Genomic DNA, 27,438 nt, shown 5'->3' on the forward strand with positions numbered 1-27,438 from the left:
AATGTTACGATCAAAGAAGTCCATGGGAGGAGCACTGATGCTTCCGTTGGTGGCACACTCTTACCAATCCCAGCACTTGGGAGGCAGATGCAGGAGGATCAGGAGTTGACATCCAGTCTTGGCTACATAGCAAGTATGAGGTCAGTCTGGGATGTATGAGACCCTGTCTAAAATGGAGGTCGTACAGAGAGACAGGGAGAATTGTGGAGACATGAGGAGCGAAAGGAGCCCCTCCTTCAGGAACAAAACCTCTCACCAGCCGGGAAGCAAAAATTCCAGCAAAAGGCCAGACATGGTAGACCACATCTTTAGTCCTAGGACCCAGAAGGCAAAGGCAGGTGGATCGCTGTGAGTTCAAAGCCAGCCTGGTCTATAGAGAGTTGTAGGCCAGCTAGGGTTGTCTCAGAACAAATAAACAAACAAACAACAACAACAAAATCTTGCACAATTAACAATTAATTGTTGCGTTTTCTCCTTTCCAGCTGGAAGTGTATAATTTTCAGCTCCAGGGATCTGACTCCCTCTTCTGACCTCCACAGGTACTGCACTCATTTGGTACGCGCGCGCGCGCGCGCGCGCGCGCACACACACACACACACAAAGTAAAAATAATCTTTTTAAAAAAAAGATAGGTAGAGGTGAGGGACGTTATTGTTGCTGACTTTGGGAGCCAATTCCTGAGGCCTGCTGGGAACAAAACTTCTAAAAAGCAAATATGTCTGGAAGCTGTGGTGCAAGGTCACTTTTGCTGGCTATAAGTGAGGTCTCTGGAACCAGAGGGAGCACACAGCTCTCCTTAAAATTGAAGGTGTTTATGCCTGAGAAGAAACTGAGTTCTATTTTGGCAAGAGATGCGCTTATGTGTATAAAGCCAAGACCAACATAGTGACACCTGGAGGCAAACCAAACAAAACCCAGAGTGATCTGGGGGAAAGTCACTCGGGCTATGGAAACAGCAGCATGGTCCATGCCAAATTCTGAAGCAGCCTTCCTGCAAAGGCCATTGGACACAGAATTCGTGAGATGCTGTGCCCTTCCTGGATTTAAACTAATGAAAAGTAAATAAATAAAAGTGGATTTGTGCTCTTGTTTAAAAAAAAAGATAATCTCTGATCCTGTCTTTTCTCTTTTCTTGGTAAGTAAGATTATAGAACCGCTCTGCAGATGACTTCAGAATTAGAATCTGATAAAGTAAATTTATGAGCTTCTAAGGTTAAGCAAAGAATTTCATACATGTTATTTTTTTTCTTTTGATTTTGGTTTTTCAAGATAGAGTTTCTCTGCATAGCTCTGGCTATCCTGGAACTCACTTTGTAGCCTCAAACTCAGAGGTCCACTCTGCTTCCCGAGTGCTGGGGTTAAAGGTGTGTGTTACTACTGCCTGGTACACATCCCTTTCTTGTAAATGGAGTTCCTGCTGGAATTCCCAGAAAAAGAAGGAGCAGCAAGATGGTTGAGCTGGTAAAGGCATTTGATGCCATGTTTGACCACTTGATTTTCAAAAAACAAGACAAAACAAAAAACAGATGGCAGGGAGAACCCATCGTCAAAGCACAACAGAGAGTGTTATCCATCTCATTTACTTGTGGAGCACTGTACAATAAAGATGGTATTTAAACTGTCCTCCATGCACAGATGTTCCTCAAATGACATCATCCTTACCATATATATCCAACCTAGCTGTGCAGGAAACAATGCCAGCTTCATTCTTGGCTGACAGGGTATACCAGCCGGCGTCAGATTTCTTGGCTGGCTGGATGAGGAGGCAGACATAGCCCGTTGTGTCCTGGTGCATGCTGGGGAAGAGAAAGAACATGTTCACCTTTAACTTGGATGATGGTCAGAAGCATAATGGTCAATCTTAGGCTTGGGGATACTCTTAGAGAAGGGACAGGGTACAGTTAACTTCTTGGCCAAAGCCTAGAAAAGCCTTCCTCTTGTCCCCTTACTTTCTTATCCTCTTCCCTCCCTCCCTCCCTTCCTCCTTCTCTTTGAGACAGAGCCTCCTGGCTGGCCTGAAACTCATTAGATTGATCGAACTAGCCTCAACTTAGAGATCCTCCTGCCTCTTCTTGCTAACAAATCCAGTCCTCTAATCCTTCCCTTCTTAAAAATGTATTTATTCGAGTATGTATGCATGAATGCACACCACATATATAGTGATAGCCCGAAGAGGCATCAGATTCTCTGGAACTAGAGGTGCAGATGAACCACCATGTGGGCGCTGGGAATCAAACCTGGGTCCTCTGCAAGAGCAACAACTACTCGTAATTGTTGAGCCATCTCTCCACTACCCCTCCTTTATGAGACGGTCTCCTGTAGCCCAGAGTGACCTTGAGCTCCTTTGATACCAGGTATTGAAGAACTTGAACTCCTGACCCTCCTGCCTCTACCTCTGCATATGCTGGGATACGCTATCGTCCCTGGCCTCTAATGCAGCTTTTTGTTTATTAAAAAAAACAAAACAAAACCTTTTCCAGGTCCTAAAACGATTGAGAATATGAGAAAAAAATGCCAGATCTTATATGTTCCTTGTATAATTTTTAAGATTTATTGTTTTCATTTATGTGAAGGTGTGCCTCTGTAAGTCTGTGTTCTCCATATATGCAGGAGCTTGTGGAGGCCTTAACCAGGTGCTGGGTCTTTAGGACTAGAGTTACAGGCAGCTGGGATTCACCCAGTGAGGATGCTGGGAATTGAACTCGGGTCCTCTTCATTGCTGAGACATCTTTCCAGCTCCTCCGTGTATATTTTTAAAAACGTCTTCTCATTTTGGAGACAGTGTCTCATAGAGCCGAGAAGAGCTTCTAATTTGCTCTGTAGCCAAGTTGATAACTTTGGACTCCTGATTCTACCTCCAGATTCCTCCTGAGTCTGGGGAGGGAGGGAATGCTACCACACCTCGGACACGTGTAGTTAGTATTGCTTTCTCTCTCTGGTAAGCAGACTTTTATTAAGGCAAAGCGAGAAGGAAAATAGACTTCTGACAGAGAGGGGCTCCACACACACACACACACACCCGCTTTTAAGACCGAGTCTCACTCTCGTCTAGACTGACTCGGAATTCACTCTGCAGCCCAGGCAGGCTTGGAACACATTCAACAGCCTGGCTGAAACTCGGTAGCGCCGTATTCAATGAAAGAAGCCTGCTGTAAAGGCTGCAGGCTTATCTGGATGGCCCACCAGACCCCTCTGAGGGCGGATGTCTCCACGGAGAGGGTGCTTGCTGTACCTGATCCTCTCTCTACTGAAAGGGATGGTCTCGTTGTCTTTCTTCCAGTAGAACACGGGTGGGGGCATGCCTACGACGCGACACTCCAGTCTCACCGGGTGGCCCTCAGGAACACCACTGTTTTGGAGTTTCTCCAGGATCATAGGTGCTTTCTTCACCTCTTTGGCTAAAGAAGAGAAGTTACTTTTCTGTTTGAATAGTAGCAAGTCCTTTGAGGTTTCTGCCTCAGACACATCAAGTTTATTTTATTTTGAGACAGGGTCCCACTGTATTGGGTGTTCTGGAACTTGCTTTGTAGACCAGGCTTTGAACTTTGCTTGTACTGGGAATACATGCATCACCATACACACTCAGAAATAGTCACTTTTTTAAAAAAAGTTTTTTTTTTTTTTTTAAATCCCAGCACTCAGGAAGCAAAAGTAGGCAAATATCCATAAGCTTGAGGCCAGCATGGTCTCTACAGAGCTAGTTCTAGGACACTCAGGGCTACACAGAGAAACCTTGTATTGAAAAGAAAAAAAAGTTTTTTCAAAGTTACATTTAATTAATTCATCTGATTTGTGTGTGTTTGTATGTGTGTATATGTGTTCCTGTTTGTGTGTGTGTGCGCGTGCCTGCGTGCATTTGTTTGGATGTTTGTGTGACAGCTTTCATCAGGAGTTATTTCTCCTGTTCTGTCACGTGGAGCCCAGGGATTTGAACTCAGGTTCAAATCAAAGAATGCTTGGTAGTAGACGCCTTTATCCTCTAAGTCATCTCGATAGTCAAACAATAACTTTTGAGAACACATTCCACGTACTAAAACTGATTTTTTTGAGGACTTTATTTTATAGAAACTAAATTTTCACCCATCTTAAACTTTTTTTGTTTATTACGCATGCGCATGAATGGGGGTCTGGGTGAGTTTTGTGCACCGTGTGCATTCAGGGGCCTTGAGGGCTTGGCAGGACTTCAGATCCCCTGGAACAGGAGTTATAGGATGCTGTGAGGTGCCATGTGGGTTCTGGGGACCAAACCCAGGTCCATTGCATCAGCAATGAGTGTTCTAACACTGAACCATCTCTCCAGCCCCCCAACCAACTCTTTAGATTTGGTCACATTGTCATTTTTCTCTTTTGCATGTTCCCTCCCATAAATGTATTTGGAGTAAAAACCTTTACAAAATTATGCATCCCCAGAAGGTAGCCTCATCTATCAAAGTCACTGTTCTAGAAATATGGAAAAAAGGTAAAAGCCTACAGCAAAATTACAGTTTCCTATTTTGCTGGTGAGATTAAATTAAGAGCAAAGGAAAGGGTTCACAGGAGAGCAGCCACTGCCTGAGGAGGAGGAACAGAAGTGCTGGCTGTTGGTTTCCTTCCTTCCTTCCTTCCTTCCTTCCTTCCTTCCTTCCTTCCTTCCTTCCTTCTTTCCTCTCTCTCTCTCTCTCTCTCTCTCTCTCTCTCTCTCTCTCTCTCTCTCTCTCTCTCTCTCTCTTTCTGTCCTAAGGCAGGCTTTCTCTGTAGCCCTGGCTGTCCTGGAACTCACTCTGTAGACCAGGCTGGCCTCAAACTCAGAGATCCGCCTGCCTCTCTCGTGCTGGGACTGCCTAGTTTGGGTTGGTTTACTTGGAACAGGCTGCCCACAGTGGGAGGAAGCCTTGCACTAAGATCCTCACTGGACCACTGCCCTGCAGCTGATGATGTCTTCCTTCCCTTTCTGAGGCATGGCTGTGTTCTGTTCACACCGTCTTATTAGGTGAAGGCTCTTTTGCTTTGGGATTCGACATTTGGGATTCACCTTCCACTGAGGCAAACATCAGAGAAACGCAAACCGAGGTCTCAGGACACGGCTCAGTGGGTAAAGGCGATTGCCGCTAAGCCTGAAGACCTGAGTTTGATTCCCAGGCCAGCATGGTGGAAGGAGCCAGACTACTTCTGCTAGCTGCACTCTGACCACACGCAGGCTATGGCACATCTCCTCTGCAAGTAAGAACACAACACAGCCAACCAGCGCCTCTGTCCGTGGAAGCTCAGAGCCTGCAGGGAGGCAGAGGCTGTGAACAATGAACACGGCAGTCTGCAAGCGCTCTGCAAAGCTTGCCTATTCTTGCGCCGTGGAAACCCAGAGGAGGTGGCCAAGGGCTGCCTGGTGAACCCACTGTGCCCGGGTGGTGACCCTAGCCTTCAGTCTTTACATTTTATTCATTCCTATTTTTATTTTTGAAAGGAGGCTTCAGGTAACCGGGCTGGTTTCATCTCTGAAGGATGACCTCCTGTCCCCACCTCCCCAGTGCTGAGTGTCTGGTATATGCCACCATACCCTGACTAAGTGAACTCTGTGTGCTCTTGGACACTCAACCAACTGAGCTGATAAACCCTTGGTCCTGAATGAGTAGAGTGCTGGTTAAGGACCATTCAGTTAGCAGTATCACTGGTGTAACGCAAAGGTTCGTAACTCAGGGAACAGAAGACCCTAGTGTGTTCCAGGAATCACAGACTGAAGGGCAAAAGACTAGAGTTTAGTGACAGCCGATTAAATAACCCATTGATTGTTTGGTCAAGCGCTGTGGTTGCTCCCATTGATTGTGTGGTTAAAATGAAAAGCAACCATCTTACATGTCTAGATCACTATGTATCCCAGAAAACAGTGTGGAAAATAGGGTCTGCTGTGGTGAAGGGGAAACAGATTGCTGGGGCGAGGGATTCTGGAATTCTACCACAGCGCCTGAGTATCCGGACAGTCGGCGTGAAGGGAGTTCTGCTTAGAGGTCCCTCAGCGAGACTTACCTACTACGGTGAGCTCCAAACTAAAGGAATTCTGCCCGGTTTTGTTGGTAGCCACGCACGTATAGGTCCCTGCGTCGCGTTGCGTGAGCGGGTCGATGAGTAGAGAGTGGACCCCCGTCTCTCTGACCAGCATCTTGTGGGAGGCATCTGGTAGCACGGGTCGCCCATTGAGCAGCCACGTCAGCTCTGGGGGCGGTAAGCCACTCACCTAAGAACCAACGGAACAGCTGATTCAGGTGGCACGCTGATGACAGGCAGGTTTATCGGGTGAGTGAATGCTTTATCCTTGTTGGCACCAGATAGATAGTGAAGGGAAACCCAGGGAAGAGGGATCTAAATGAACGGCGCTGTGAGTTTGAACTGTGTGGAATCCTGGCCTCCCTTCAGCCACGATTAACCCGTGTGATTATATCCTAGAGAGGAATAATGGTGGAGCTGAGTGGATAAAACAGGCCCGTGGCATCAATAAGACGGCTGACTTCAGCTTAGATACCAGAATTAGAGAAGAGTCAGATATTAAATCAAAGTTCTCAGATTTTGCTCATAGACTATGTATAAAAATATCTTGATGCCTAATTATAATATTAAACCAGAATCTCTCGGGACGGGAGCCAGACACCGGTAGTGTTTGGGGTTTAGAGACAGGAGAGCATAGAACCTGAATGTTATTTAGACAGCAGCTGATGGGGATAAGAGCCACACACAGAAAGGGGTTCTCCTGAGCATGCTTAACCTCCAGCCTTCACTGACCTGAACCTATGAAGTCTCATTGAGAAATCAGAAGGTAGAATCACAGAAGGTGACAGAGGTGGCTTAGTGTGAGAAAATGACCCCTGTTCGCTCAGAGTGTTTGGGCTCTGTCTTCTCACACCTATGACTTTTCAAAGGTTCTCCCCTCCCTACAAACAAAGATGCAAAAAAATCTAAGCTTCTGGCTTCATAGCAATAAAGGATTCCAGGGATCATACGGAAGAGTACACGTTAGTCCTTTCAGAGTGAAGAATTGACTTAGAAAAGGCCCACATAAAACAGTTTTTTCTTTAAAAAATTTTATGCTTACATAATTTTTATTAAGATAGTTTAAGATTTTAATGACTTATTTCTGTGTGGTATTCAAAAGATGAAATGCTCTAAAGGAGCCTATGGTGAGAACGATTTCCCTCCCTTCCCTAAGACCCTTCTGTCTGGGAGAAAACCCACAAAAAAAAAAAAAAAAAAAACACAGACAAAAGCGAGTGCAAACAAGTAACTAGATGAAAACTCAGGACAGGCCTGGAGCTAAGGACAGGTGTTTGGAAATACCTTACAGTCCAGCCGGCAGAGACGGCCCTCATGAGCCACCATGTCCCCTGGGGCCTGCAGGAAATGTGGTCGGAAAAAGCGCTCCTGTAGAGGCTCCTTGTCTCTCTCTTGCATTCTGGCCCTTCCCCTACAAGAAGCATTTGCAAATGTATAACAATAACCACATGCATTTAGAAATGGCTATAAGGCTATAATGAGGCAGGGTCTCCTGTAGACTGAGCTCAATAAGTAAATCCAGGATGACCTTGAACTGGTTCTCCTGTCTCTACCTCCTGAGTTCTGACATTATAGGCAAGCATCGTTATACCCAATTTATGTAGTACCTACTGGAGATGGAACCCAGGACCTGGAGCATGCTAGGTAAGTACTCTACCAAATGAACCACACCCTAGAGTAGAAAGGCTTCACTGGATAGTCAATCAATCACAGCTTAGAATTGATATAAATACACACACACACACACACACACACACACACACACACACACACGCCAAACCAAACTCAAACCAAACCAAAACTCCTTGCGGCATTGTATATTGTAGAATTATCTCCAAACTCTGAAATCCAGGAAATAGGCTCAGGCCTGGATGCCCCCAGAGGACCCAAGTTCAGTCCCCAACGCCCACTCCGGGTGGCTCACAAGCACCTGTAACTACAGCTCGAGAGGATCTGCTATCCTCTGTGCACACATCCCGACCATACACATAATTAAAAACAATGGAAATAAAATAAGCCAGACTTAGCTTCTTCCTCTCTGAAGTTATTCAACACTAATTGGCTTGGCTCCCCTCTCTGTGGGCTTTGGAACTTGTTGAAAAGTCATGAAATAAACACATAAATCAGTACTCCATCTGAGAGCCCAAAGAAAGGCCCCCCAAAATCACCCAGAACAAGATGGCCGTGACTGCAATAAAATTCAGCCCAGCAATAAATTGTGGCTGATAATTAAAGATGACCATGAACCTGAGCTCAGTCAGAGTGACCAACAGTAACAAAACAAAACAAAATAGCAAAGATAAAGAGGGGGCGGAGAAGTGTCTTCCCCAGGGCAGTGTAACACTGGTGTGAAACATGGGTTTCTATTTTTGGTCCTTTAGTAAGTCATTTAACTCATCAGCCTCAGCAGCAATCTGCTAAGACTTTGTGGCACCGTAAGACTCAAGGGGAAAGCCAGGCTCTTTCTCATTAGTACCTTCATAAAATCTGAGAAGAAAATCAGTTATCATGGAGATGACAGCGGAAATATTCAAGTTTCTGTCTGGCAATAGAAAAGCCCGTGGTTTCAAAGGGTCTGTCAGGCATTGCTTGCATAGGTGTTGCTGATAGCTACAATGTTTTGAACCATTGCAATTATATCAAAGAGGCTGGGAATGTTGCTCAATTGGGCTGGTGCCTGCTTAGCATGCATGAAGCCAGGTTCCTTCCCCAGTACCACAAAGACTGGGTGTAGTGGTGCAAGCCTATAATCCCAACACTTAGGAGGTGAAGGCAGAAGTATCAGTTTAAGGTCATCCTCTGCTACATGGAAGACTGCCTTTTTTAAAAGAAAATGCCAGCCGGGCGGTGGTGTCGCACGCCTTTAATCCCAGCACTCGGGAGGCAGAGGCAGGCGGATCTCTGTGAGTTCGAGACCAGCCTGGTCTACAAGAGCTAGTTCCAGGACAGGCTCCAAAGCTACAGAGAAACCCTGTCTCGAAAAAACAAAAAACAAAAAACAAAAAAAATAAAAAAAATAAAAAAATAAAAAAATAAAAGAAAATGCCAAAGCCTGGAGCTTCTCAAATGTAAATGTGCCCGTGCATCTCTTGGGGATTCTGTTCGAAGTGCGAATTCTGTCTTGGATGCTCCGGCTCTGGACCAGGCTTGATGCCTGTATTCAAAGGAGCCTCCAGTGGTGGCACAAGGTGTGCCGTACATTTAGGCAGTGAGTCACTGTGGTGAGTGGGGATATGGGAGAGGTCCAGAAAAGGGGGGTCTGCATTACCTGTGAGACTGACCGGCAGGGCTGAGTCTGTTTCGAATGGGCAAACTCTGTACCATCAAGTGGCCAGAGCAGCTGATTCTCCCCTGAGAAACAGAAAACAAGCAAAATTAAAATAAGGAGAAACACACATTTATATAAATGTTTTCTTCACCAAAACATTATACATTTTTTTCTAACAATGAAAGATTATCTTTGCCCAAGAGAGATGAAAGCAATACAATTTTAGTTTTGTTTTGTTTTGTTTTTCGAGACAGGGTTTCTCTGTGTAGCCCTGGCCATTCTGGAAATCACTCTGTAGACCAGGCCGAACTTGAGCCCAGAGATCTGCCTGTCTCTACTTCCTGAGTGCTGGGATCAAAGGCATGTGATAGCACCTCCCAGTTAAAAGCAGTGCAAATTTTAGTGTGTGTGCGTGCGTGCGTGCGTGCGTGCGTGCGTGCGTGTGTGTGTGTGTGTGTGTGTGTGTGTGTGTGTGTATCTGTGTGTTTCGGTGCATTTTTCTGTGTGTGCTGAAGCCTTGATGTTGGTTGGAAGTCTTCCTAGATGGTTGGGAGTCTCCACCTTAGTCACTGAGGTAGGTTCTCTTAGTTGAACCCAGAGCTTGCAGACATGACCAATATGGCTAGTAGCTTTCACTGGGGGTCCTCTATCTCTGCCTTTAGGGGCTTGAATTCCATGTGGGCCATCACACCCATCCAGGATTCACAGGTGCTCTGGTCCCCACACTTGCACAGTGAGCGTTTAAAAAATCTGGCGTCTGGGGCTTGGAGAGATGGCTCAGAAGTTAAGAGAGCTTGTTGCACTTTAGATGACGTTCCCAGCATCCACACCATCACCTGTAACTCCAGTTCTAGGGGATCTGACACCTTCCTCTGGTCCCTGAGGGCATCTGCATCACACACACACACCCACAATCTTTAATTATATATATACACACATATATGTATATATACACATATACATATATATGTGTGTGTATGTATATATGTATGACTTCTAGTATTTATTATTATCAGGTTGTGGGGTACATATGCCATGTAACTTTTTTTTTTGCCATGTAACATTCTTGATGAATGTCAGAGTTCAACTTTGTGGAGTCAGTTCTCTCCTGCTTTTACATAGTTTCTGAGAATCATACTCAGGTCACTGGGTTCATGTGACAAATGCCTTTACCTACCTAGTGACCCATCTTTCCAGTCCCACATGACTTGTTAATATGTTAATATGTTAGGGGGAGAGATCTTAGGAGTATTATAATAGTTTCCACTTTAACCCAAGAAATAAGAAGAGCACAGATATTTTTAAAATTACAATTTTTGTGTCAGGTTGTGGTGGCACACACCTTTAATCCCAGATCTCTGTGAGTTCGAGGCCAGCCTAGACTACAGAGTGAGTTCCAGGACAGGTTCCTAAGCTACACAGAGAAACCCTGTCTTAAAACAAAACAAAACAAAAAACAAAATAACAACCCCCAAATTTAACATCATTTGCAAAACAGTGCAAAGAGCATAGTCAGTTATTCTTACGGTTTTCTCAATAGAGATCCATCAAAATTGACATTTCAGTGGGAAAATGGATGGAAATAGAAATTATGGCTTTATATTTTCAATTGGAATGGTAGCCGGGCGGTGGTGGCGCACACCTTTAATCCCAGCACTCGGGAGGCAGAGGCAGACGGATCTCTGTGAGTTCGAGGCCAGCCTGGTCTACAAGAGCTAGTTCCAGGACAGGCTCCATAAGCCACAGAGAAACCCTGTCTCGAAAAAACAAACAAACAAAAAAATCAATTGGAATGGTAATTGGAAATATTCTGTCCCATCTTTATGGGAATTTTGAAAGTCGTTCTCATTCAGAAAAGTGCAAGGATCATAGCTCTGTAACTTTTGTCCATAAAGAAGAAAAGAGATTTACTTATTTTAATTTTTAAAATATTTATGTGCATGAGTAGTTTACTGGAATATATATCTGTGCAGCATGTGTGTTGTCTGGTTCCACTGGACTTGAGAAGAGGCCGTCAGAACTCCCAGGTGGATGGTGTGAGCTGCTGTGGGTGCTGGGAATTGAGCCTTAGTCCTCTGCAAGACCATCCAGTGCACTCAACCGCTGATCCACCTCTCTAGCCCCCATCTATTTATTTAATTGGTATCAATGTGTTTGCATCTGTGTTTGCCAGGTGTGTAGGTGCCTTCAAAGGCCAGAAGAGGGCATCGGAGCCCACAGAGCTGGAATTACAGGTGGTTGTGAGCTGTCTGATGCAGGTGCTGGGAACTGAACATGGATCTTCTGGAAGAGCAGCAAGTGCTCTAAACTATTGAGCCAATTCTCCAGCCCCTTGTTTTCCTTTTGATTTGTTTCCTGTCTTCAAACTCAATGCCGTGCACTCCCCATTCACTCCCCTCAGCACTTGTCCAGATCCCATCCTTCTGATGCCCAGGAGCCCGGCCACCCACCTGGGGGTTGGCCGCCATGATGGTGTAGTTGCCATCATCATCACCATTGGTGGATTCGATGTGCAGAGAGCAGGTCCCGTCTCCTTCTCGCCTCATTCTGCAGTGCTCGCTTCTCTTAGAGATCTGTTTCCCATCTTTGAACCAATAAACCTGGAGGGAGAAGGAGCTGTTGGGGAGGACTCACCGTTCCGGAGCTTCAGAAACCCGAGACGGAGGTTGAATGCCATCCCTGGGTCAAAACACTCATCTTCTGCAAACACTCAGAAAAATCATAAAACATATTCAAAAGGACAGAATAGATGCATCTCCTTCTGTACCTATGCAGAACTCCAGTAAGAAATATGATGTAGTTTAGCATGGCAGTAAAGCTTTTGACTATCTTTATTGTACCTCATAATTAGCTTATGGATGTTTTATGGACCAAGTATGTCTTCACAGGTAAAATAATGAACACAGGAACTTGGATCATCCCCTATTATCCCATGTAAACCCCAGCCACGAAGCTGAAAGGCTAGGATGGTTTATTGGATCAAAAGGAATAAGGCTAGGATCAAGTTGCTAAATTTACGCCCTGGCCCAAAACCAAACTCTAAGACTGAAATCAGTACAGATTAGCTGTGCAAATATTTTGGTGGTCAGCACCGCACACGTGACAGAATGAGTTCCTCAAAGTGGGGCAGAGAGGTGGGCGGGAGGAGGGCGGTGACGGGGGTGGGGGGCAGAGGGATAAAGTACTGGTTGTAGGTGCCCACTTCGCTTCTTCCTTGGTTACCAAACTGTGTGTGGCAGTACCGCTCTTGTGTTTGTGAAAGCGGATCCCCTGCCGCAGCCACACCGGTGCAAATCCTTCCTTGATTGCCAAGGAATGCGGTGACTCAGAGGATCGCTCAGCAGCCAACACCAAGCACCGGGCATTGCTGGCGTTTGCTAACCTAACAGCAAGGACACTAAGATATCCCTCTCTGTACAGCAAAGGGCACCCTGTGGGTGTTGAGTAGAAACTAAACCCAATAAAGAATAGTAATCGCGTGAGTTTGATGACTAAGGGAGCCAATCATGCAAAACAAGGCAGTACGACTAAGAAATTTGTTCTACACTTTTATTAAAATTCTATCAAGGTCTGATGTGGTGGCGCACGCCTTTAATCCCCGCCCTCCAGAGACAGAGGCAGGTTGGATCTCTGTGACTTTGAAGCCAGCCTGGTCTATATAGAGAGGCCCAGGCCAGTCAGGACCCCGCCCAAACATTAAACAAATAAAAAACCCTAATGAGTCTGATTTCTTTTTGGCCTAATAATCCTGTTCCTGATCCTTTTTTTTTTTTTTTCCAAAATCACCTGGGCTTTGCTAATTTTTGAGTATTATTTTTCATTTTTATTCCGTAGATGTTTCACTACAGTATAAGTTGTTGTTGTTGTTGTGTGTGTGTGTGTTTTGTTTCATGCAGCCTAGGCTGACCTCAAACATACTCTATAGCCAAGGATGGTCTTGAATTCACGATTCTCCTGAGTGTGGAGATTATAGACATGCAATCATCCTGTCTAGGTTTTGTTGTTTTTTGTTTTTGTTTATTGGTTTGGTTTGGTTTGGGGTTTGATTTTTTTCTTTTCCAGTCATGGTTTCTCTGTGTAGCCTAGGTTGTCCTGGAATTGGCTTTGTAATCTAGACTGGGCTTGGACACAGAGTTCTGTCTGCCTCTCTGGCTCCTGATTTTTGGGATTCAAGTCATGTGATGCCACCACCACCCAGTCAAAAAAATTTTTTTAAATATGTTTTTGAGGACTGGGTCCAGGGTTTCATGCATACTACATTCCAAGCCTGAAACTTTTCTTTTCAATATGTTTCTAGTGGGCGGGTGGGGGTGGGGGTTCAGGAAGAGGCCAGACAAGGGCATCAGATGCCCTGGAGCTAGAGTTACAGGTGGTTGACAGTGTTGGGAACCCAACGCCCATTCCAGCAATTGCTCTTAATTGAGAATCCATCTCTCTTACTCCCCAAGATTTTTTTCCTGGTCTAGAGGACACATGTTAGAGCCATTAGAGGCAAGGCCTCTGCCGCTGAGCTACATCCCACCCCCGTGAGACTTTCCTCAAGACCCTGTAGATAGTCCCATGCTGCTGACGGTCACCTGGCAGGCCATCTTCCCTACCTTTGGAACCGGGATCCCAACAATTTTGCAGGTGAAGGTGACCGGAGAGCCTTCCATCACCCGGAAGTGCTTGAGTCTTTTGTCGAAGACGGGTGCGATACACTTGCCAGTGGGGATTTCGTCGTGCTGGATCTCGTCATCTGATTCGTCCACGGGCGTGCGCTCCAATCGGAACTCTATCTCATTCATCAGCCTCTGCTCAAAGCTCGAAATTTTATACTCCTGCCAATCAGAAGGGGACGTTGAAATTTCTATGTAAAAAACTTTATTATTATTAGTGTGTAGTGGGCCTTGCATGCGTGCCAGGACAGCATGCCAACGTCCCAGACAGCTTCCTGGAGTTCATTCTTGGTTAGTAATTAATATATATATATATTATATATATTATATATATTACATTACTTTTACTTTATGTGTCTGGATGTTTTGCTTACACATATGTCTGGTTTCCTTTGGTGTGTGGTTAGTCTTTCTGCAAGCTTTTTTACAGTAAAGTTTATAAAATTAAAATATAAAATACACAGATTTACCTGATCAGTGTACCAACCATGTAATACAATGCATGAACTGAAGATGAGCACTAAAATAAGATTTTTAGCGTGATTAGTTTATCTGCAAGCTCTTTATAGTGAAGTTTATAAAATTTAAAAATATAAAAAACCAGATACACCTGACCAATGTACCAACCATGTAGTACAGTGTATGAACTGATGAACATGAAAATAAGAATATAAAGGCCAAGTTGCTTCCGCGACAGATTAAACATTGGGCAGGTTGAGCTTCAGGAACAAGGACACTGTGGCAGAGAATGCCGCCTAGCCTGTTACTAAATCCCTGAGCTCTGGGCAGTTTGGGCAGCACTTTGCCTGCTCTCAAGGTCGACTGTCTCTGCCACACTCAGTTCCAAGTGTAAAGTTCCAAGCAGCGTCAGAGTTCCTAATGAACCACGTGAAATGCAAGCAGTGTGTTTACGTTACACCCACAGGTTCTTTCTGCACCGTCACTCCTGAAAATGGCACTACAGCTCCACCACCAATGGACGTCCAAGTCCGACTTCCCATACTGGGTTTAGGCCACTTCTCACTTTCTTCTGCCTTACTCACTTTCAGAATAAAAATGGAAAGTTTCTTTATTAGCTGCCTTCTGTGAGCTCTGTAATCAAAGGAAAGAACACACACACACACACACACACACACACACACCTGAACACAGTTTAAGAGTGTGTGAAGAGAATTCTGAGAGCCTGTGAAAAGGACTTGAAGAAAATGAGAGTCTTGTGACATTGGTTTCTTCAAAACCACGGAATTGTTCTTGGGATGTGTTTCTGTGCCCCTCCCAGGCAGATAGGAGTGAGTTTGCTTTAGATTATTATTACAGCTGGCTGTTGTTATTTGTTTATATGTCTCTGGAAAAATATGGCTTTGCCATGTGCAGTTTGTCCTTGTGATTGCTCACTTTACTCATGTGATTCTGTTTAACCTTCAGAGTATAAATTGTCTGATGCTCTGTGGAGCAGTGGAGGCACACGCCTTTAATCTCAGCACTTGGGGGGCAGAGGCAGGTGGCTCTCTGTGAGTTCGAGGCCAGCCTGGTCTACAGAGTGAGTTTCAGAACAGCCAGAGCTACACAGAGAAAGCCTGTCTCAAAAAACCACACACACACATACAGAGACACACACAGACACACAGACACACACACACACACACACATGTTCGATGCTCTGGAAAAAAAGTTGACTATTGCATGAGATTTTAGCCTGCCTCATTTTTAGGCTCTATTCTCCCAAGTTTACTGCCTGCTAGAGTGGTAAACACACACACACACACACACACACACACACACACCTTCTGTGTAATATGGGCAGTATAGAACTCAAATCAGTGATAAATGACCTGTCCTTTCTAGATTTCTGGTTTCGAGATTTCTAGAATTACAGCTGCTGTGCACACACAAAAAATTGAAAATCTAAAAACACAATGTTCAGGAGAAGCTGCTACTTGAAACTATAACTTCTTGTTTTAAGTGTAACCCCCTGAAGGGAGATGTGGTGCCTCGCCCAAGAATGCCCCCACAGGCTCATAGATTTAAATGCTTGGCCTCAGTTAATGGAACTGTCTGGGAAGGATTAGGAGGTGTGGCCTTGTTGGAGGAAATGTGGCACTAGGGGTGGGCTTTGGGGTTTCAAATGCTCAATCCAGGCCCAGTGTCTCTCCCTCTCCCTGCTGCCTGTGGGTCAGGATTTAAAGCTCTCAGCTACTGTTCCAACGCCATGCTTGTCTGCTTCCCAACCTGATCACATGACTAACCCTGCACTCTACCACTGAGCTACAGCCTCAGTCCTTATCATGTCTTTTTTAGTTTTTAATATATTAATATATCTGTATAGAGATACTGTCTGTGAAACTAGGCATATATTGAGAGTCTTGGAAGATGTTCCCCATGGGTAACAGGGGATCACCCAATAGTCTATCTCAGGCAAATACCCATAAACAGGCAAACCTAATGGAAGTGGTTCAGAGCTGCCTTCTCCATCAACAAGTCCCCCAGCTGGCTCAGCGTGTGCTCTGCCGTCGAAGCTGTGATCATCCTCTTAAGGACAGCCGACCTCAGCACCCAAAGACTGCATCAAACACCCTTAAAACAGATTTCACCCAACCATTTGCATTCAACACTCTTACCTGCTGGTGTGATCTGAGATCACCGAAATTCACTTTCTTCCCCAAGTCTAGAATCCCTGAGTTCTTAATCTCCAGGATGTAGTCGTCACTCATTGCCGGGGAAGCCTTTGGGGTTTTCTTCATCAGACCCTGGGGCGGTCTGTAAAAGAAATCCCCACTCCTATGAAATGACTAGTCAGTGTAGAGGCGGAGTGGGTAAGATGACCACCTGACCTCATCACTGTAGGTAGAGGCATTTTATTTTATTATTTTGAGACAAGATTATATGTAGCCCAGGCTGGCCTTGAACTAGCTATGTGGTCAAGGATGATCCTGAACTTCTGATCCTCCCACCTTTGACTCTCAGCATTAGAATTACAGGTGTGCAAACCACACACGGTTTATCAGATGCTGGGCACCCAACCTAGGGCTTCATTCAAGCTAGGCAAGTGCTCTACCAAATAAACTACCTGTTTTGTTTTGTTTTTCAAGACAAGGTTTCTCTATAGCTTTGAGGTCTGTCCTGGAACTCGCTCTGTAGACCAGGCTGGTCTCTAATTCATAGAGATCTACCTGTCTCTGCCTCCTGAATGCTGGGATTAAAGGCATGTGCCACCACCACCTGGCTGAACTGCCTATTTTTAATTGCCAAGCATTGTGGCACACACTTTTAATCCTGGCATCCCAGGGGCAGGTGTATTTTTGAGTTCCAGGCTAGCCCGGTCTACATAGTGAGATCCAGGATAGCCAGGGTTACACAAAGAAACCCTGTCTAAAAAAGAAGAAGAAGAAGAAGAAGAAGAAGAAGAAGAAGAAGAAGAAGAAGAAGAAGAAGAAGAAGAAGAAGAAGAAAAGAAAGAAAGAAAGAGAAAAAAGAAAAAGAAAAAAAATCATGCCCCTTGCCCCGAGGCATTCAATATCCATTTTATATCTATTTAATAAGATTATATCAGAATCTCTTCGCTGAGAGTCCTGGCTCAGGCCAAGCTATCCTGTGCATGTGTTTCTCTTAACTGGCGTCTCCAAACCTTCAAGACACTTACACGGATGGTGCGCTTTTAGGCAGCCCCATGGCGTTGGTAGGTGGAATGGATGGGAGAGAAGGAAGGACAGAGCTGAGGAAAGCCACTGGGTTCTGAATCCGACCGGTAGGAGAGACAGGAGTTGGGGACACACAGTGAGGCTGAAACTGGTTTCCGCTGGGGATAGGATACGCGAGCGGTGGTGGTGGCGGCGGCGCTGCCGGCTCTGCTGGACCAGGAGGAGCGGGCTCAGTTTGGATGGAGAGCCCTCCTGGAGATCTGCCTTGCGTAGAGGGGTGAGGCAGTAAGAGGCTTTCTTTGCTGACCGTCCTCTGGATTGTCTGAGGAGTGTTACTCAGGGTGAAGACTGGGGAGCTGGATGGGGACACAGCTGCCGTGGAAGTGCTTGCAGAGGGGAAGAAATGCTTCGGCCGGGCCAAGTTGAACGTCTGTGGTGCAGGACCCTTCACCTGCTTGCTGGAAATGGTCACTGCAGGGGGAGCCGGGGGAGCCGAGGTCAAGGCGCTGAAGTTGAAAGTGGATTCCTTGGGTGATGAAGGAGATGCATTTTGCAGCTGTTGCTGTTCCAGTAACACTTGGTGATGAAGCTGCTGTAACTGGGTGGAGTCACTGCACGAAAAACAGCAGAGAGAGAGAGAGAGAGAGAGAGAGAGAGAGAGAGAGAGAGAGAGAGGGAGGGAGGGAGGGAGGGAGGGAGGGAGGGAGGGAGGGAGGGAGGGAGGGAGGGAGGGAGATAGATTAACTTTTACTCTTGAAAGTATCCTCCTGTGACACTGTGTATGGTGGGGCATGCCTAAATCCTAGCACTTGAGTGTTTGGTGAAAGAGGGTCAGGAGTTCAAGGCCAGCCTCAGCTAAACTCCTCCTTTCCTGCCAAGTCCCATTGTTTTAAAAACAACCACCACCAACAACAAAAGAAATGTCCTGATAAACTTTAGGCTTCTCTTGCTTATAAACATCACCTTTGACTTTTCTTGTTCTTAAAAAGAGAAAGGGGGCTGGAGAGACAGTTCAGTGCATGAGAGAACTTATTGTGCTGGGTTTGAAAACATGGGTTCAAATCCTTAGCACCCATGTGAAAAAGATGGTGTGGCAGCATGTAGCTAGCACGGGGGAAGGAAGGTGGCAGGACCACTGGGGCTTTCTGGCTGCCAGTCAAGTTCCAAGCTGAGTGAGAGACTGTGTCTTAAGGGAATAAGCAGAGAGAGACTGCAGGTAGCAATGTCTTCCTTTGGGCATAGGAATCCACATACACATGCACACACCATACACAAACACACACACACACACTCACACATGACATATATTATCACGTGAAAGCACAACATGAGAAAGAACGAACTCTGGAGACATGAGTGATCTTGCAGCGGACCCAGGTTCAGATCCCAGCACCCACATAGTGGCTCACACCTGCCTGTAATTCCAGTTCCGGGAGATCTGACACCCTCTTCTGGCCTCCAAGAGCACCTGTACACATGTGCTGCACATAATCACTCTCTCTCACACACACACTTTTTCAAAAAGAAACATTTTGAAAAAGAAGTCAACAGTCACCATGTTGAACCAGAAGCTTCTTTAAAATACTGCACCTTAGCTGGATGGTGGTGGTGCACACCTTTAATCTCAGCACTTGTTAAGCAGAGGTAGGTGGAGCTCTGTGAGTTTGAGGCCAGCCTGGTCTACAGAATGAGTTCCAGGACAGTCAGAGCTACACAGAGAAACCCTGTTTCAAAAAACACCAAAAACCAAAAAACTTACATTTTTTGGAGTGTTGGGGGTCAAACCCAGGGTTTCACAAGTGTTAAGCATCCACCACTAAGCTGCACCCCCAGGCCTTTGATTAGTCTTATTTTCTTTTAAAACAGAATCTTTAGTCGGATGGTGGTGGCACAGGCCTTTTATCCCAGCACTGGGGAGGCAGAGGCAGGCGGATCTCCAAGTTGGAGGCCAACCTGGTCTACAGAGCAAGTTCCAAGAAATCTGGGGATTCACAGAGAAACCCTGTCTTGAAAAACAAAGAAAAAAGTAACTAAACATTTTCACTTCTCTTTTGTTTGTTTTTGTTCTTTTGAGGACAGACTGTCCCTTTATAGCCCCGGCGGGCCTGGAACTCATTTATGTAGACCAAGCTAACCCCAAACGTGTGGAGATGCACTCCTCTGTCCCCTAAACACTGTGCTTGGATTTTTTTCATTTGTGTATCATTGAAAGATTACACAATTAGGAAGCCAGAAATAGGGCTGGAAAGATGGCTCAGTGGTTAAAGGCACATGCTGCCAGATCTGATGACCTGTGTTTGATACCTGGGATCCATGTGTCTGAAGGAGAAACCAGACTCCCAGAAGCTCTCCCCTGATTTCCACAGGCATGCCATGGCACATGCGTGCTCACGCTTATGTACACAAATCCACATATATAAACAATAAGCCAGGCGGTGGTGGCGCACGCCTTTTATCCCAGCACTCGGGAGGCAGAGGCAGGCAGATCTCTGTGAGTTCGAGGCCAGCCTGGTTTACAAGAGCTAGTAGTTCCAGGACAGGCTCCAAAGCTACAGAGAAACCCTGTATCGAAAAACCAACCAACCAAACAAAACCAATAAATAATTGTATTAAAATTAAGGAGAAATATCCCTGCTACATTTTCCTCAGCAAAAGAATATAAATTAAGCAGCTTCTACTGGTGTTCGCTTTCCCATGATAGGAAAATGCACAATCTTAACTTTTTAGTTTTTTTGAGACAGGGTCTCCTATGTGCCCCAGCTAACCTGGAGCCCTCAATCCCCCTGCCCCAGTCCCCTGAGTGCTGAGATGACAAGCGTGCTGGCATCATAGCCTGTGGATTTTGAATTTTTGAGATTAAAGTATTAGTCAAAATACAAGCCTGGGTATCAAGTTTGAAGGTGGCTTTAGCAACGGTTTTGGATAGCTCTCCCTATTCTGAAGGACAGCTAGGATGAACCCAGTTCCAAGGACCCGCTCAGTGGCCTTCTCTCGGTGACCTACAGTCACGTGGGAGAAGTTGGCAGACGCTAACTATTCGGGCTCTCTCGCCCTTCAGTTGTTAAATGTTTTCCCAGCTGATCAGGACAACTGATTCTGAGCAGGTGCACACTGCTGTACCGGTCCTGTTGGAGGCTGATCATTTCTGTCACCTGGAGACTGCAGAACAAACCCGGCTGACTGAGGCACCGATGCTCAGAGAGGGCTAACTGAACTAGGAAGGACTCTAAACATGGTGCTTTGTAAATATAGGTCAGTTGTTCTTCAATGTTAGCCAGCCTCATAACCTGGTTAAAATACAGACTTCCAAATTACCCAGGGTTTCTGATTCCATGGGTCAGGGAGCAATGCTGGGTGACTCCCCTATGCATACCATTGTGTGAAAAATGAACTTATCTAGGGATATAAAATGCTTACTTAACATTCAGAAATCCTAGGTTCAATCCCCCTCAAAAACTGGGTGTCATTGTGCACGCCTGTGATCCCAGTCAGAAGGAAACAGTGGTAGAAGAATCAGAAGGTCATCTTGGGCTACACAGAAAAAGCCTTCAAAGCCAGCCTTGGCTACATGTGAACCTGTCTCAAAATAATATCAACAAAAAGACACATTTTTCCCCAAAGCATGGGTTTTCTGGTTTCTAACTTTTGTCTGACAGTTGACTTTTTTGTTTTTGTTTTTATCCTGGACATGAGGGGTGAAGAGGAGGAGGGGCAGCAACTCAGGTTATGTCTCTAATTCTGGATCAGTGGCTTCCCAAACAGGCTGTGTACTAAAGTAATCTGTGGAGCCTCTGATTCAATAAAGTTGGGGGCACGGATAGGTTTTCAGAAGCACTGCTTCGGACCGCTTGATAGTCCAGCTGCAAATTCCAAAGGAAGAATTATCTTGACTCCAAGGAGACAGTGCTGGAAAAATGACAGACTTCCTTGCTGCAGCAGTTTCAAGATCAACATTGCCGGGATGGTGGCGCCCGCCTTTAATCCCAGCACTTGGGAGGCAGAGGCAGGCGGATCTCTGTGAGTTCAAGGCCAGCCTGGTCTACAGAGTGAGTTCCAGCACAACCAGGGCTACACAGAGAAACCCTGTCTTAAAAAAAAAACCAATAACAAAAGAAAGAAAGAAAAAAGTGAATAAATAAAGAACAATATTATCTCTATTTTCCACATGAATGGCTATCTGAAGGAATAAGAAACAAACAAAAACACCTGCATCCATCAGAATGAGCCCGCATTTTAATGTACAGTCTATGCCGGTCAAAAGTATCACGAGAAATCCCAACAGAGAAATGGTAACGAGGTCCTGGCCTTTGGATTATACTGACTGACAATTATGCAGTGTATATACTGTATCGAAATGCCAAACAACACTCGATAACTTTACAATTATTACGTGTCAATTAAAAAAAAAAAGAAACACACGGGGACTGGAGAGTTGGCTCAGCAGTTAAGAGCACTGGGTGTTCATCTGGCGGCTCCATTACCAGCACCCACATGGCGGCTCACAACCGTCTGTAACTCCAGTTCCAGGGTATTTGACACTCTCTTCTAGTCTCTGTGGGCATGGCACATACATAGTTCACATACATACATGGATGCAAAATACCCACACACATTAAATAAAATCTTCTGTAAGCTAGTAAGGAAAGGTTATAGGCTTGAGGGTTCACAGAGAGCACGTATGTGTGTGCATATACACGTATTTTAATACCTAGACTAATATAAACATGTAAATACAATTAAGAGGAAACTTAAAAAGGCAAGGAATACTAAAGAAATACAGAGTGAGGAGGACTGGCTTTTTAAAGGGTGTCACTCGTTGCAAAAACATTTTTATTAATTGGAAATCTCATATGACGGACATCCCTGTCTACTTAATTCTTTGCTTAGTGAGGGAGCTGATTTTTTATTTTTTTGTCATTTGGCCCAGTTTTTTGAGACAGACCAGCCTGGCCCTGAACTTGCTATGTAGCTGAGGACACCTTGACTTCTTGATCTTCCTGCCTCTACCTCCCATGTGCTAGGATCACAGATGTCTGCTGCTGTATCTGGCTAGGAACATGCTTTGTGTTTTGGTTTGGTTTTTTTTCCATGGTTGCCATGTATATAACTAAAGACTATACACTTCCCAGTGTCCTTTGTAGCTAGCGTGTCAGGTGACTCAATTCCTGTCAAAGAGACTAAAATCAGAAGAATTTGGGTGAGACCTCTAGGAAGGCCTTAAAAGAGGTGTCTGTCTCCAAGTCTGTGACTCCCGCTTGTGTGCAGTTCCTGCTCCTGTGAGGACCATGCAATGGCCTACACCATGAGACATCTTGGCCATGAGGGGGTCCCAGCCAGGAAGCAAATGCTGGCGAAGGCAGAGTAGGGGAGACTAGGTCCTAATGTCGGAACAGCCCCCTATGCTTTCCTTTGTGTGAGACTAAATAAACAAATGCTTTTGTGTTTAACCTCTGTTACTTTAGGTTTTTCAGCACTATTTCAATAGGCTGCACACAATCTTAAATGACCCACCCTGACACAGTCCCTGGATGAGAAAACACTACAAAAAGAAGGCAGGGCCTAAGGGAGTTGTTTGGTTTATCCATCCCCAAATTCCCCTTCTCTGAGGAAAAAAAAAAAAAAAAAGATTATTAGGTACAAGAAAGAGTATACTATTCTGGGAAGAGTCCAGAAATGCTTTATCTGGAGAATTCTAACATTAGACAGGCATTTCCCGAATTTAGGAGCCACTCAGTGTGGGTGGAATGTTAGTAACGAGGATGAGTAGGAGAGCCCATTTATGGGGACGCAAAGACGTCTGCTCTGCATGGCACTCGGTGTCTGTTTCCTCTCTTGGAATTATGTTTTTCAACTCTGTCTTTTGTTTGCTTTGGTCTGAGGCAAGATCTCAAGAAGCCCAGGCTGGCCTCAAACTCTGTGTGAAATTGAAGTTGACCTTGAATATTAGATCCTCTTGCCTCTACCTGCTAAATGTTTGCAGGTGTGCCCGACTTCCCCTACTGCAGTGCCAGGGACCAAACCCTGGACCTCCTGAACCCTAGACAAGCACTCTAGTAACTGAGCTACATCCCCAGCCCAGCTCTACTATTAACATTTTTAAATTTAATTTTTAGTGTGTTTGTGTGGGTGTGCATGCGTACACACACCTATGTATGTATCACGTGTGTGTGTGGAGGCCAGAGGATGCTCATGAGAGTGGCTTCTTCTCTGCCACATGGGTCCCAGGGATTGAACCTGGGTCTTTAGGCTTGAATGGCAAGCACCTTTATTCAACTGAGCCATCCTGCCAACCCCTATCTCTATAATTTTTAGGTCATACTCACAGGAGTAGGCAGAGTCACGCAGACGCCATGTAGCTGCCAAAGGAGAAAGACACCACATGCCAACACCTTACCCATAGGCTACAGCCTTGTGGCGATACACAGATTAATAGAAATGGGTTAATTTAAGATGTAAGAGCTAGCTAGAAATATGCCTGAGACATTGGCCAAACAGCGTTGTAATTAATATCGTTTCTGTGTGATTATTCAGGTCTGGGCTGCTGGGAACGAATCAACAGTCAGTCTCCTTCGAACACGGAAGGCACAAGGGCATTCACGGTTATTCTTTCTATTTTTACTTACAGTTTGGGTTTGGCCAGGACCGGAGGGGGCTCTTTGACAGGTGAGGAAGGCTCTGGGGTCCTGGCTTCCTGTCCATTGAACCTCTCAGGGAAGGAGTCGGGCCTAGTGTGGCTGGCGTTGGCTGCCCCACTTCCAGAGGAGGTCTCGCTGTCTTCTTTGTCATCCTCGGGCAGGTTGAAGTGCACCCGTAGCCCAATCCTGGAGCTGGAGCGGGGCTCGTTATGGTTCACCAGGACGCCTTCAAGCTTGGGCTTTGGGGGCTGCTCCTCAGAACGAGGCTCTGGGTTGGGAGGGGAGGGCTGCTGCTGAGCCACAGCCAGGGTGGTAGTTGAGTTGGTGGAGTGAAGAGCTCCGTTATCACTGACATCTTCATTTCCTGGAAGGACAATTAGATTAACTTGACCTGGAGGCCACCAACAGGACTGAGCTGGAAGTGTCACCTTGAGCTAAGGCATACCTACAAAGTAGGAAAATATCAGTCCATGGAAACACACACCAGGAAGATGTTTGCCCAGGAGCTTTCCAAGGATGGTGAAGATGTTAGGAAAACTGAATAGAACACCCGAGTACACATGTGTGGCGCTGCGGAATACAGGCTTGGTTTATTCGAGTGTGTGGGGTGGGCTTGATTCCCTGAGTCCCCACCAGTAGAATCTGGGCATTCTGTGTTTTATTTTGCTTTGTTTTGTTTCAAGACAGGGTTTCTGTGTGTAACAGCCCTGCCTGTCCTGGAACTCAATCTGTAGACCAGGCTGGCCTCGAACTCACAGAGATTTCTCTGCCTCTGCCTCCCGAGTGCTGGGATTAAAGGTCTGTGCCACCACACCTGGCTACGTTCTGTGTGTTTTACGTGTGTGTGTGTGTGTGTGTGTGTGTGTGTGTGTGTGTGTACACATGTGGCGGCCAAAGGACAACTTCAGGTATTCATGGCCATTGAGTTCCAGAGATCTCTTTCTCCCCAGGGCAGCGATTACAAGCGTAGGCTACCATGTCTAACTTTTGCACGTAGATTCAGGGCACTGAACTCAGGTGCTCGAGCTCGTGAATCAAGCACTTCACCTGCTGAATAATTAACTTCCAGGCCCTTGAAGTACTCTTAAGAATCTGAGAGGTTTATATAAAGCCACAGAGCTGCTTTCTCGGGAACTATGAAGAGACATCAGGGCCACAGAGGAGGCTGTGGCTGCAAGGAGAATGAGAACTGGGAACATGGACATTGTCCATAAATGTTTCTTGGAGACAGGGTCTCACGTATCCTAGGCTGACCTTGAACTCACTCTCTTGCCAATGACCTCTCCTGCCTTCGCAGTCCCAGTACTGGGATTACAGGTAAGTACCTTATGGTCTGGTTTACTCAGTGCTGGAGAAGAACCCAGGGCTTCAGGCTTGCTAGGCAAGCACTCCACCAGCTGACCTATAATCTGCAGTCACAAGAACATTTTTCTTCATACTGTTATTAGTTTATTTTTGTGCATGTGTGTATACAGTCATGCAGTCATGCCAAGGCAGGAGGGGGGAGGCCAAAGGACGACTTGCTGGAATCAGTGTTCCTCTTGCACTGCATAGGTCTCAGGGACTGAATTCAGTCCGTCAGGCTTTGTGGGAGGGACCCTTACCTGCTGAGCCATCTTCTCACCAGCCCCCAGGAACAACTTCCTTAATAATCAAAAATTTTTCAGAGATACTTTATTTTAGGTGTGAGTGCTTTGCCTGTATGTATGTGCATGCCCCACACATATGCAGTGCCCTTGGAGGCCAGAAGAAGGTGCTGGATAGCCTGGTTCGGGAGTTAACAGACGGCTGTGAGGCTGCCCCATGAATGTTGGATGTTGGACCTTGGTCCTCGGGAAGACTAGCCAGGGCTCTTCTTAACTGCTGAGTCATTTCTCCAAGCCCCAATTTAAATTTTTGTTTTCAGTCAGTCTTGCACTTTATTGCCTTTCCACAACAGGCTTTGACCACACACTTACACAGCAGGTAATCTAAATCTTTATGATCCATATGTGAATCAGAAAGAAAGATACTCTGAACTGGGCATTGGTGGCACACACCCTTAGTCTCAGTACTCAGGAGGTAGAGGCAGGTAGATCTCTGTGAGTTTGGAACCAGGCTGGTCTACAGAGTGAGTTTCAGGACAGCCAACGCTACACAGAGAAACCCTGTCTCAAAAAACAAAAGCAAAAAACTCCGAAGACTTTGAAGTTGCCACTCCCAGTCTAACCGCTAGGGAGCGCTCACCTCTCACGTCCAACTGTGCGATGCTGGACACGGTGCCATATTTGTTGCTTGCGGTGCAGGTGAAGCATCCGGAATCTTCCGAAAACACCTCAGCAATGACTAAAGTGCAGATCTCCTCTGTATGCCAGTAAGACAGAAAAGTTAACAACCTAATCGTGGAGACGGAGCTGTGAGACTAAATGATATCAAATGGCGGTTCTATAAACGTTGACGTAAGGAGCTGACTTCATTAGGTCTTTGAAAACAGCTGTACCAGATAACTATTGGTGCAAATACTCCATGCTGTGTATTTGTATTGGTGACCGGTTAGGAGGCTGAAAGAGTTCAAATACATAAACCAATGGCTCATGCTGACAGGCTGGGTACTGACAAGAGGGTGTGGTGATAATGCGTTGCATACAACGCTAGGGGAACCCTCTAATGATTGAGCTACATTCCCCCAAAGGTGCAGCGCAGGCTGGCCTCAAACTCCTGATTCCTTATTCTCTTCAGCATTTGCCAACGAGGATGAACCAAGACCAGTGGTTACCCATAATACACATTCTGTTTCTATGTCATCAATCCAGATTAACTAACAATTAACTAGTAAGAAGTCACAAAAACACATTGGGCGGGGGTTGAAGGGAAAAGAAGTGTGTGTGTAACAGAAAAATTAATGAAACAGTTTTATGAACCCCAGCCTCTCGTTAGTTTCATGGGGAAATTTCACAGTGAGATCCACAGTTTAAAATTGGGCAAAGGGGCTGGGGTGGGGGGGTGCATCTCGGTGAGAGAGCAGGTGCATGAGATCCTAGTTTGATCCCCAGCAGCACAAAAACATGGACAGGCAAAGGCTGCTTTGTTTAAGTAGTAGCAATTCGCAGAGAGAGAGAGAGAGAGAGAGAGAGAGAGAGAGAGAGAGAGAGAGAGAGAGAGAGAGAGAGAGAGAGAGAGAGAGAGGGAGGGAGGGAGGGAGAGAGAGAGATTCTGGGGGAGAGGAGATGGAAGAGCCATCT

General features: G+C 45.7%; 1 protein-coding gene and 1 pseudogene across 2 annotated transcripts in view; one reads left to right on the top strand and one right to left on the bottom strand.

The window, feature by feature from the left end:
- Mypn (myopalladin) overlaps positions 1-27,438 on the bottom strand; it is a 68,070-nt gene that overhangs the window by 1,054 nt on the left and 39,578 nt on the right. For both annotated transcript variants that reach the window (XM_038342609.1, XM_038342608.1), the window contains 11 exons: positions 26,444-26,560; positions 24,206-24,581; positions 17,585-18,193; positions 16,563-16,701; positions 13,885-14,106; positions 11,737-11,886; positions 9,287-9,369; positions 7,303-7,429; positions 6,001-6,208; positions 3,233-3,398; positions 1,663-1,796 (listed from right to left, as the gene is read on the bottom strand). In XM_038342609.1, coding sequence (XP_038198537.1) covers positions 1,663-1,796; positions 3,233-3,398; positions 6,001-6,208; positions 7,303-7,429; positions 9,287-9,369; positions 11,737-11,886; positions 13,885-14,106; positions 16,563-16,701; positions 17,585-18,193; positions 24,206-24,581; positions 26,444-26,560 — 2,331 coding nt within the window. The remainder of the gene's footprint in view (positions 1-1,662; positions 1,797-3,232; positions 3,399-6,000; positions 6,209-7,302; positions 7,430-9,286; positions 9,370-11,736; positions 11,887-13,884; positions 14,107-16,562; positions 16,702-17,584; positions 18,194-24,205; positions 24,582-26,443; positions 26,561-27,438) is intronic.
- Positions 2-1,047, top strand: LOC119822604 (annotated as a pseudogene).

This window comes from Arvicola amphibius, chromosome 9 (genome assembly GCF_903992535.2).
Source record: "Arvicola amphibius chromosome 9, mArvAmp1.2, whole genome shotgun sequence".
NCBI lineage: Eukaryota > Metazoa > Chordata > Mammalia > Rodentia > Cricetidae > Arvicola > Arvicola amphibius.